Source organism: Nematolebias whitei, chromosome 8 (genome assembly GCF_014905685.2).
Source record: "Nematolebias whitei isolate Nwh7 chromosome 8, NemWhi1, whole genome shotgun sequence".
Taxonomy (NCBI): domain Eukaryota; kingdom Metazoa; phylum Chordata; class Actinopteri; order Cyprinodontiformes; family Rivulidae; genus Nematolebias; species Nematolebias whitei.
Genome location: NC_056505.1, coordinates 46,482,140 through 46,494,698, shown reverse-complemented (window position 1 = coordinate 46,494,698; position 12,559 = coordinate 46,482,140). Strand labels below are relative to the sequence as shown.

General features: G+C 40.6%; 1 protein-coding gene across 1 annotated transcript in view; it reads left to right on the top strand.

Moving 5' to 3' along the window:
- The window catches only part of pnpla7b (patatin-like phospholipase domain containing 7b), a gene marked incomplete in the record, with an annotated part of 164,612 nt that overhangs the window by 95,210 nt on the left and 56,843 nt on the right, over nt 1–12,559 (top strand). The window contains 2 exon segments of the mRNA XM_037679949.1: nt 7,243–7,448; nt 7,534–7,665. Of these exon segments, the coding sequence (XP_037535877.1) occupies nt 7,243–7,448; nt 7,534–7,665 (338 nt within the window).

The following is a 12,559-nucleotide window of genomic DNA, read 5'->3' as shown; positions in this document are numbered from 1 at the left end:
CAGAATTCTTTGTAGAACTCTGCTGGAAATCCATCTGGACCTGGAGCTTTTTTATTGGACATGCTTTTGAGGGCTTCCTGGAGTTCCACTGGTGTCAGTGGTGAGTCCAGCTCCATTGCTTGACTACCTGATAATTTAGGAAGTGTTATTTTATCCAGAAATTGATCATTTTCATCATCTGATGGGTTTATCTGCGGTGAGTATAAAGCTTTATAAAAATCTCTGAAAATGCTGTTTATACTTTCAGGATCATAAACTGTATTCCCAGTCAAGTCTTTAACTCCATGAATAGTTGTTTTTTCCTTATTTATTTTAAGCTGTTTTGCTAGAAAGCTACCTGACTTATTGCTCTGTTCAAAATTTTCTTTTCTGAGTCTTTGTATTAAGAATTGAGTTTTTTTGTTAATAAGTTCATTTATTTCTAATTTTGCTTTACACATTTTCTCCAGCATGTATTTATCTTGGGAGGCTTCTAACAATTTAATGGTTTCTTCTAGTTCCTGAATATGTTTATTTTCTTTTTTCTTCTTATGTGATGAGAATGAGATTATTTTACCTCTCATCACTGCTTTCCCTGCCTCCCAGAGAACAGATGCTGATGTTATAGGCAAGTCATGACTCCAGATATGAAGCCCACTCTTCTGTAAAATATTTGATAAAATCTACATCTTCAAGCAATGATATATTAAATCTCCAGTTTATACTTTTTGGGATTTCTTTTCTGTTTGCTAGATTTAAACAGACGGGAACATGATCACTGACAGCTATAGGGTGTATCTCAGTGTCCGGGATGTCCGTCAACAACGAGCTGCTGACTAAAAAATAATCCAGACAAGAGTAAGAGTGATGGACAGGTGAGAAGAAAATATACTCCCTGCGGTTCGGGTGAAGAGACCGCCATGCATCGCAAAGTCCGTAATCACTCATGTACTGTTTAACTATATTTATGGACTGCCAACTGCGCTGAGTTCCTGCTCTACTACATCTGTCTAATTCTTCATTTAGACCAAAGTTGAGGTCACCTCCAAGTATAAGTGAGCAATCCAAGTGATCAGACAATGCTTGGGGGGAGTGGTGGCGCAGAGGTTAGAAGATGGGCTTGCAATCAGAAAGTCGTAGGTTCACCTCCCGGTACCGTCAACATCAAAAAAACGTGGGTGGAAAAGGTGAAACACCCACACCTCCCTCCACCCTCATTGGCCCCACTCTGGGCCCCTGAGAAAGGCCCTTAACCCCCACCATCTGCTCCCTAAACAGGTCTCTCTTGAAAATGAGTTCTCGTGGCTCAATGAGACTACCTGGATAAATAAAGGGTAAATGAATGCTGAGAAAAAATCGTGAAAAAAAGAGGTGCCATCAACATTTGGGGCATATATGCTGACAATACACAGCTTGTAGTTATTTATACAAAGTTTTATTATTAAATATCTACCCTCTGGGTCTGTAACTGTGTCTAGTACTGTAAAATTAACATTTTTGTGTATTAATATTGCCACTCCCATTTGTCTTGAGTTATAGCAGGAACAAAACACATCAGGAAACTCAGGTGATTTAAGATCATCTGCAGTTGTAATAGATTTATGAGTCTCTTGTAAAAAGACATCTGCCTGTAGTCTTTTAAGCTGGTTTAAAATTCCTAATCTTTTTTGCCGAGTACTGGTTCCATTGACATTCCAAGTCACAAACCTTAATGTGCCCATAGTTGTGCGTGAGTAGCTAAAGTTGACCAGCGCATGTCACCATAGAGACAAACGGATCCAACTAAAATTACAGTTATTGCTTGAGATTGCCTGTTTAGATGTTTAGAAACACACAGTGAAGTTTGAAGTGGAAAGATACAAGAACACTGAGTAGAAGCTGGGTGTGAGAGAAGTTGAAAGATATAAAGTTCTCTGGTGTGTGTGTGTGTGCGTGTGAGTGTGTGTGTGTGTGTGTGCGTGTGTGTGTGTGTGTGTGTGTGTAAGTGTTTGTTGGGTGGTAAAGAAGAGAAAAAGACTGATGAAGTGATGTGGTAACAGATAAACGTAAGAGAAAATAGTAAAAAATAAATAAATAAATAAATAAAAGGAAAAGAGAGGGAAAAAAACAAACAAACAAACCAAAAAAAAAAAAAAAGAATAGCTTTGACACCGTTCACCTTCACCAGTGCAGACACCTTACCGAGCTGTGCTTTACATTTTATTTACAAATGCCAGTTAATTTACCTCCAGTGTTACAAGTGTTAAACCAGGACTATTTTCCAACAGGACTTGGCACCTGCACACAGTGCCAAAGCTACCAGTACCTGGTTTAAGGACCATGGTATCCCTGTTCTTAACTGGCCAACAAACTCGTCTGAACCTTAACCCCATAGAAAATCCATGGAATATTGTGAAGAGGAAGATGTGATACACCAGACCCAACAATTCAGAAGAGCTGAAGGCCACGATCAGAGCAACCTGGGCTCTCAACACCTGAGCAGAGACACAGACTGATCAACTCCATGCCACGCTGCATTGATGCAGTGATCCTGGCAAAAGGAGCAACAACTAAGAATTGATGCTGTACATGCTCATACTTTTCATGTTCATACTTTTCAGTTGGCCAACATTTCTAAAAATCATTTTTTTATTGGTCTTAAGTGATATTCTAATTTTATGAGCAGCACGTGTATGTCATTGTTCAATAATCTGAATTGAAGCCACAACGGACAAACAGATATCTTCACCTTTGACTCTGGATTCCTTTGGTGTACAGAGGAGTTTGTGATGGACTCAACCACTTGAGTTGTGCTGGTCCTTTGGCTGCAAACCCTCAGCCTCCTACCTCCATGCTTGACCATTGGTTTGAGGTGTTGTTTTCCCCCCACATCTCTACTTTGTCTCATGTGTTCAATTGTCCCACACATCCTGTGCTACGTTTAGATCAAACCTTACAATCCAAAGTTGTTCTGCCGTGTTCTTTTCACACAGAAGAGGGTTTCTCCTGCAACACTTGGAAACAAACCGTTCTTGTCTGTTTCTGTCTGTCCAGTCGTGACCCCCTGACTGAGGACTGTAGTGTTTGAAGTGGAGCTACTGGGTTTTTGTCATTCTTCTGAGCTTTGCACAGTCTGACCTTGGGGTGAATTTGTTGGGACATCTACTCCTGGTGTAATTTGCAGCTGTCTCAAATGTTTTCCGTTTATGAATATTCTTTCTCTCTGTGAAACAATGGACTTCAAACAGTTAGGAAATGATCTTTAACTGATTGGCAGCAATAGATGACTCTCTCTTTTTTCTTTTTTTTAATTTGGTTTTTTTCATATATGAATCATAGAAGATATACATTCAAACATACATTAAAGAGTTCCCACCCACAATCACCACCCCCATCCACAATTAACACTCAGGGTTTCAAAAAATTAATTTAAATAAATAAATAAATAATTAAAAAAAATATATATATAGTAAATATAATAATAAAGAAAAACAATAATAATAATAAAAAAGGTACAAATGCATAATATTAAACACGTACAAATGTTTAGAAAAAGGTTTCTATCATCCAATTCTAATGCCTAGATAGAGTATCACTCTTATATCGAGTTGTATGAATTATTATTAATCTTATTGGGTGCTGCTTTTTTATTTTGTTCCATTCCATTCTTTCACTTCAGCTTGTTTACTTTCCAAAAATTGCTTGAAGGTGTCCCGTATTGCCTTAAATTCACCGATCTTTCCTTTAAATTCACCGATCTTTCCTTTAACCATATATGTTAATTTCTCCAAAGCAAGGAAAGAAGCCATTTCCCGTAGCCACATTGCAGTTGTAGGACTGTCCATACTTTTCCATTTCAAAGCGATTACTCGTCTGGCTTGCAGCATACATAAGTCGATCAAAGGTGCTGTTTTGTGGCTTGGTACAATGTCATTAGGATAGATAGCTAATATACAGAACTTTTCCTCAAAAGGAACCTCTATAGCAGCTATAAGTGAGATCAGATCAACTGTGTTCCTCCAAAATATCTGAATCTTTGGGCATTCCCACATGCAGTGCACCAATGTGCCAATATTAACATTACATTTAGGACAGTTATCAGGAATGTCAGAATTAAACTTGTTAAGTTTTACAGGTGTTATATATATCCTGAACAGCCATTTATACTGTAACAATTTTAATGCTGTGTTAATAGTCTGCATTTGTGCTTTTAAGCAAACATGTTCCCACTCAGCCTGAGTAATATCTACTCGTAGGTCATCTCTCCAGGCATTAAGTCTTGATTGTGAAGTATCTTTAGATCTGTATCTCAACATAGCATACAATAGTGATGTTTGTCTTTGATTATCTTCATTATTTACAATGAGTTTCTCAATTTTTGAGAGGGGCGGCTCCTCTAAGTTGTGGACCTGTGATGTTATAAAACTTCTTAACTGTAAATACTTAAAATAGTGCTTTCTAGGGATGGAATATCTGAACCAGCTGGTCAAAGGTCATTAGTCTACCATCTGCATATAAATCAACTATTTTTCCTAAACCTTTGTCTGCCCATTGCTTAAATCCAACATCAACTCTGCCAGGTGCAAAATAATAATTTCCCCATATCGGTGAAAATTGTGAAAGGTTAGGTACATCCTTTATATATGCATGTACTTCGTGCCAAACAGATAGTGTATTCTTAACAAATGGATTTTTGTCTGTTTCTTGAGTTTTTTAATATGAGCAGAATAAATATATGATTGAAGAGATAAACCACCTGCTGTAGCACGTTCAATAGCTGTCCATGCTGGAGGATTAGAGGAAAAGTAAAGCATAGCTGTACGCAGTTGTGCCGCCCAATAGTACCATTGTAGGTTCGGTAGTTGAAGCCCCTCTATTGTAGGAAAGGTACAATAAGGAGAGCCGAAGTCTTGGACACCTGTTATTCCATACAAAATTTGTGATCAGTTTCCTGAGCCTACAAAAAAAAAGTTAATGAAAGTGGAAGACGTATAGATTGAAATAAGTAAAGAAGTTTAGGGAGGATTGACATTTTTATTATACTAATACGGCCTAGCATAGAGATCGGCATTGACAGCCACCTACTCAAAGATTCGCTTGTAGACTGTACTATGGGATCATAGTTGAGTGAGACTATATTCTCAATTTCAGGAATTATTTTGACTCCTAAATATGTAAATCCCTCCTGGGTAACTGAAAAGGGAGTATATATTTTTGGGTTTTGTCCTTCATATTTATTCAAAAATAATATAACTGACTTTGAACTATTAACTTTGTAGCCAGAAAATGCTCCAAAAGATTGGATTAGGTCAACAAGTGTTGAAATGGATGTATTCAAGTTGGACAGATATATAACGACATCATCTGCAAAAAGCAAAATAGTCTGCTCCAGCTCTCCTATTTTAACACCAGAGATTTTTGGATGCTGTCGGATGGCCAAGGCCAGGGGTTCAATAGCAAACAAAAATAAAAGAGGAGAAAAAGGGCAACCTTGTCGCGTGTCTCTGTAAAGACTAAATGTTTGTGATATGTTATTGTTCATTATTATTTCCAATGTTGGTTCTGTATATAAAAGTTTCGCCCATTTAAGGTATTTTTCTCCCATCCCAAACCTTGACAAGACTTCCATTAAATATTTCCATTCAATCCTGTCGAAAGACTTTTCGGCGTCCAGTGTCAGGATTGCATTATCTTTCGCATCACGCCTTTCATGTAATATATTCAATACGCTACGTATATTATGAAATGCCTGACGCCCAAAAATAAAACCATTCTGATCATTAAAAATTAGGGATGGAACACACAACTCTAGTCTTCTGGCCAAAACCTTGCATAGTATCTTAGTATCGCAGCACATTAAAGACAGGGGGTGATAAGATCCTCTTTCTGTTGATGGTTTGCCAGTCTTTGGAACCAAGGTAATTAGTGCAGTCTGTAAAGTTGGTGGCAGAATTCCTGATTCATATGCCTCTTCAAACACTTCTAGTGATGGAGGGAGTAATTTTCTGGAAATAGTTTATAAATCTCAACAGGGATCCCATCAGGTCCTGGGGTTTTCCCACTCCTCATGTTCTGCACAGCTTCTAACATTTCCTTAACCGTTACGTGTTTATTCAGTTCAATCTTATCTTGATCTTTTATAGTTGGGATATCTAATTGGTCTTAGAATTCAGACTGTAACTGCTTGGTTTCTGGATATTCTGATTGATAAAGTGATTCATAAAATGTTTTAAAGGAGTAGTTAATTGCAACTGGGTCTATTTCCATGTTTCCATTTTCTAATTTAATCGTGTTTATGGCTCTATCTGTTTGCATTTTTTTTAATTCTCCATGCAAGAATTTTGCCTGCTTTGTCACCTTGGCCGTAATAAGATTGTTTCAACCAAAGAAGATTTGCTGCAATTTTGTTAGTAGAAAGCTCTCTGTACCTAGTTCTCAACAGCAAAAGCTCTTTATGTTTCGCTGGACAATCATTTTGATATTCATCCAACTCCAAAACTTTAATCTGAGTCTCAAGATCGATTAATTCATCAAAATGAATCTTAGATTTAAAGCTTGTATAGTTTATGATCATACCTGTAATGTAAGCTTTAATAGCTTCCCATTTTACACTTGCACTAGTTTGATCTGTATTTATCTGAAAATGTGTGTCAATGTTATCACCAAGAAATTCAATAAATTTGGGGTCTTGTAACCATTTTGTTTGGAAATAAATGACTCTCTAAGGTCATTGCTGATGTCTTTCCATCTTGGCATTGTGTTAACACACAGTTGTGTGCTCAAGAGCAACAAACTGCAAAAACTCCTGCTTTTATAGAGGAGCTCATACTGACGATGATCAGTTAATCAATATGTTTGATCAGCAGCTGCTGACTGAGGCAGAGCCTCTGAAATCCTGTAGAAGCAGCAAAACTGGATCTGTTTTTCTACACACAACTTTTCCATTTTCATTTTATTTTTGTTTAATTAAAAAAAAACATGGTGTACTCTTGCATGTTTTTGTACACTCGGGCTTAGATTTTAATCAATAAAATTATATCTTATCTTAAATAATCTTATAACCTGGGAAAAATAAACAGCTAGTTATATTATGTCCTGATACTGAAAACTCTTTAAATGAAAGAAGATGGACTTTTTTTCATCCTAGGACCATATCTGTCAATAAACAAGTGAATTTATCTCGTATAGATAACAAAGTTGAAATGAGCTGTAATAAAGCCAGCTGTAACAAAAGCACAGAGCCCTGGTCTAACCTTTACCCGCACTTCCTCTGACTCCTCGCAGGATGTGAGTGTGGCGTTCGTCATCTCGGGGCTGCTCCATGTGTACCAGCGGATGATAGACCGAGAGGAGGAGAGTCTGCTGTTTGTCACCCACCCAGGGGAGATGGTGGGCCACCTGGCTGTCCTCACGGGGGAGCCCCTCATCTTCACAGTGCGCGCTCACAGAGACTGCACCTTCCTCTCTGTATCCAAGGCCCATTTCTACGAGTAAGACCAGGAAGGCACACAGAACGTGTCGGGTGCTGCCTCACATGCACTGTGTTGGTAAATACTTGTGTTTGAATCACTGCAGGATCATGCGTGAGGAGCCGCAGGTGGTCCTGAACGTAGCTCACACTGTGGTGAGGAGGATGTCCTCGTTCGTTCGGCAGATCGATTTTGCTCTGGACTGGGTGGCTGTGGAGGCTGGTCGGGCTGTTTACAGGTGTGGACTCTGAGGGCTCACTATTTCAACAAAAAGCCTGAAACTGAACTGATCTAGAACTGTTACCATGGAAATGGTTCAGGATGTCAGAAGCATTAACACGCACTTATTGTGAAGGCTAACTCATCATTACACAATTGTTTTCCTGTTTGTAGTTGTTTTTTGCAGTCAGACTACTTCAGCACACATTGTGCTTTTTCTAAATCAAAACGTTAAGCTCAAACAGAAAAGACTTGTTTTTGTCATTTTTGAAGTTGATTTAAAATACAGTTCCCGGAGTAGGCGAAATGAGAGTTCATCATGTTCTTCAAAAACATTGTTCTCTTTGAAATCTGCTTCAGCTTGCTCTGTTTGTCTTCTTATGCTACTTTTAACCTTTAGCTACCATTTGGCTACTTTTCATTGTTAACTACTGTTTTGCTCATTTTAGCTTTAGACTACTGCTCTGCTACTTTTAGCTTTTACCTACGTTTTGCTCCTTTTAGCTACTGTTCTACCTCTTATAGCATTAAGCTATCATTATACTCTTTCTAGCTTTTAGTTGCTGTTTTGCCAATTTTAGCAACTTTATTTTTCATTTTAGCATTTGTTTTTCCACTTTTAGCTTTATCATATATTTGACAAAGTTTAGCTGCTCTTTTGATAGGTTCAGCTACTGTTCAAGTCAAGGTCAAGGTTCTTTGTCATTCACATCACATGCAGTACATGAGGTGGAATGAAACTGTGTACACAGGGTCCCAGTTACATCCAACAATAAAATGTAAAACAAAAACAGTAATAAGATCTAAGATGTGAACAAAGAATACACTAAGCACTAATAGGATAAAAACAATATGCCGAACAACAACAACACGAACATGAGTGTGTGAGCAGATGAGTATGAATGAACACAGAAGCATGAAATAAATCAGCAGCATGAGATCAGTAGCATGGATAGTCAGCAGCACATACAGTGCCTTGTGAAAGTATTCGGCCACCTTGAACTTTTCAACCTTTTGCCACATTTCAGGCTTCAAACATAAAGATATAAATTTAAATTTTTTGTGAAGAATCAACAACAAGTGGGACACAATCGTGAAGTGGAATTAAATTTATTGGATGTGTCAAACTTTTTGAACAAATAAAAAACTGAAAAGTGGGGCGTGCAATATTATTGGGCCCCCTTGCGTTAATACTTTGTAGCGCCGCCTTTTGCTGCAGTTCCAGCTGCAAGTCTCTTGGGGTATGTCTCTATCAGTTTTGAACATGGAGACACTGAAGTTCTGCCCATTCTTTCTGCAAAACAGCTCGAGCTCAGTGAGGTTGGATGGAGAGCGTTTGTGAACAGCAGTCTTCAGCTCTTTCCACAGATTCTCGATTGGATTCAGATCTGGACTTTGACTTGGCCATTCCAACACCTGGATACGTTTATTTGTGAACCATTCCATTGTAGATGTGTCTTTATGTTTTGGATCATTGTCTTGTTGGAAGATAAATCTCCGTCCCAGTCTCAGGTCTCTTTCAGACTCAAACAGGTTTTCTTCCAGAATGGTCCTGTATTTGGCCCCATCCATCTTCCCATCAATTCTATACCATACCATACCACTTTATTTATAAAGCACCTAAAACAGCTACAAAGCCAACCAAAGTGCTGTACAGACAAAACAACAGGTAACACACCAAGCAAAATACAAAATGAGGTAAATCAGAATATAAACAAAAAACGATGCAGATAATGACGACAAACCAGTGTGGAGCACACTGGATCAAAACACAGATCATCTGGTGTTGAAAGCTACTGAATAGTAGTGAGTTTTTAAACAGGACTTGAAAACCGAGAGGGAGGGGGCCTGTCTGACAAACAGGTAACTCGTTCCAGAGTCTTGGTCCTGCTGCAGAGAAGGCCCTGTCACTTCTGCACTTAAGACGAGTTCCTGGAACTGTGAGGAGCAACTGGTCCGCTGACCTCAGGGAACATGGTGGGACATACGGTTGTAGCAGATCAGAGAGATGGGGGGGGGGGTGCGACACTGTTCAGTGATTTGTAGACATACATGAGTATTTTGAACTGGATTCGAAAGTGAACCGGTAACCAGTGCAGTGAGGCCAAAACTGGTGTAATGTGCTCTCTTTTGCCTGTACTGGTTAAAAATCGAGCTGCTGCATTCTGGACCAGTTGTAGTCATGCAGTGGAGGTCTGACTGATACCAAACAGGAGCGAATTGCAGTAATCAAGCCTAGATGTAATGAATGCATGTATTACTGTCTCCAGGTTATTTTTGGACAATATGGGCTTCAGTTTAGACAGCCGCCTCAGTTGGAAGAAGCATGATTTAACGATCATGTTTACATGATCGTTAAGCTTCAGGGAAGGATCCATTATCACTCCCAGATTAGTGACTCTTTGTTTTTCTGACAGGGTTAGAGCGGAGAGGTCAATACAGTCGATGGAAAGGTCGATGCAGAGGTTTGTGATTGTGTCGTTGGGAGGGAACAACATGACTTCAGACTTCTTTTCATTGAAACTCAAGAAATTTAAAGCCATCCAGTCCCTGATGTCAGCCAGGCAGTTGAGCAGCGGTTGAATAGAGCATATACCATTGTGTCTTAGGGGGAAGTAAATTTGACAGTCATCGGCATAGAAGTGGAAGGGCATGTTGTGTTTCCGGAAAATAGCACCAAGTGGCAGCAGGTATAAAGAGAATAGGAGGGGACCCAGGATGGACCCCTGCGGAACCCCCCATTTAAGCTCTGCCTCTGCGGAACTAAAATCCTCGATGGAGACACAAAAGGATCTGTCATCGAGGTAAGATCTGAACCAATTGAGGGCTGATCCTGTGACGCCCACCCACTGCTCCAACTTAGCAATGAGGATCTCATGGTCGATGGTGTCAAAGGCGGCTGTGAGGTCCAACAGGACAAGCAGCACAGAATCACCAGTATCTGTGAATCTGAAGATGCCGTTAAAGACCTTCAGCAGGGCAGTTTCAGTTCTGTGGAGAGGTTTAAAGCCAGATTGGAAAAGCTCTAAGATGGCGTGATCCTCCAGGAAGCACTTCAACTGGGACTCGACTATTTTCTCCAGTACTTTAGAAACAAATGGGAGTTTGGAGACAGACCGGTAGTTGGAAACGACTGAGGGGTCAAGGTTTGTTTTTTTTCAGGAGAGGCTGGACGGCAGCATGTTTAAAGGACTTTGGCACCACGCCAGTGGATAAACTACTGTTTACTATATCAAGAATGGACGGACCTAGAGTTGGAAAAACTCCTTTAGTAGTCGAGGGGGGACCACATCAAAGGGGGAGCCAAAAGGTTTCAAGCTGCACATGACCTGCTCTAGAGAAGATAGAGTGATGGGTTCAAAATGGTCAAATAGAGCTACAGATTGAGGTGGGATGGATGGGTCATGAGTTGGAGGGGAAATGAGAGCCCAGGTGGTCGCAATTTTTTCCAAAAAGAAATGTAAGAAGTTGTCGCACAGCTCAGTCGAGGCTTCCAGAGGTGATGGTTCAGTGAGGTGGAGAACAGAGATAGGGTGGAGAAAAGGACACGTGGGTTGTGAGAGTTTGAGGTAATTATATCAGAGAAGTATTTGGATTTAGCAGCTTTTACTGCTTTCTGATAACGGCGCCAACTCTCTTTAAGTATTTGAAAAGAGACCTGCAGCCTGTCTTTCCTCCACTTTTGCTCCGCCCTCCTACATTGCTGCCTAATGGCCTTGGTGACGTCACTCAGCCAAGGTTCTGCTCTCAGTTTTGATTTTCTAGTTTTAACAGGTGCGATATGATCCATAGTCTTTAAGCAGACAGAGTTGAACTGGGATGTCAACTCCTCAGTGGTGGAGAGAAACACTGGGGGCTGAATTATCATTTCAGAGTTATAAACATCTGTGAAACGTGTGGCAGTGAAGTGGTTAATGGTCCGGGTCCTACGGGCAGCAATGCACGGCTTAGGAGTTAGATGGGGGAGGGTGAACTCAAACCGGACTGGCATGTGGTCTGAAAAAACATGATCACCAATAACAAGATTATTAACAGTCATATCATGAGTTAAAACAAGGTCCAGTGTATGTCCACAGTCTTGGGTGGAACCGTTTACATGCTGAGTTAAATTAAATGAGTCCAATAAATCTAAAAAGTCCTTAACCAAGGGCTTCTCAGGACAGCACACGTGCAAATTAAAGTCCCCCATAATGAAAAGGTGCTCATATTTTGGTGTGATTTCAGCCAAGAAGTCAGAAAACTCATTTATGAAACCCTTAGATCAAAGTGGAGGGTAGACGAGTGCAAATAAATTCTGAGGTGAATGTCCGAGTTCAAAGACGCTCAGCTCAAAGCTGGCGCGGGAAACTGGGATGGGCAGTTGTTTACAGTCAAAAGTTCATTTGAATATTGTTAATAATCCACCACCGCGCCGGCCTGATGGCCGCGGGGCGTTAAAATACAAACAGTTCGGTGGCAGTAATTCCGTCAAGGCGCTGGACTCACCCGGAGACATCCAAGTCTCTGTGATGCACAGAAAGTCCAGATCGTGCTGTTGGAAGTAGTCCCTGAGGATAAAAGTTTTGTTGGTAACAGATCTTGCGTTGACCAAACACATCCGGATATTGTCCGAAGTGGAGCTAGCAGCAGTGGAGTTAGCGCGCGCTAAGGGCCGCAGGTTTTCAATAACAGCCCCTCCAGGTTGGTCCGAGCTGCGCACCGGCTGACAACTCCCGTTGGTTACCTGGTCCGGGCACACAGGAAGCTGGCGATGGAGACCATGACCGCCAGCTGGAGAGGAAGATGCAGCGCGCAGAGCTTTCAGCTTCACCAGCTGACCAGCATGTTTTCCCCGGCGTCTGAAGCGATGTCTCCGGGCAGGGAGGTGAGGAGCGCAGCGAAGGTAAGCTGGCACGTCCGCCAGCAGGGGGGGG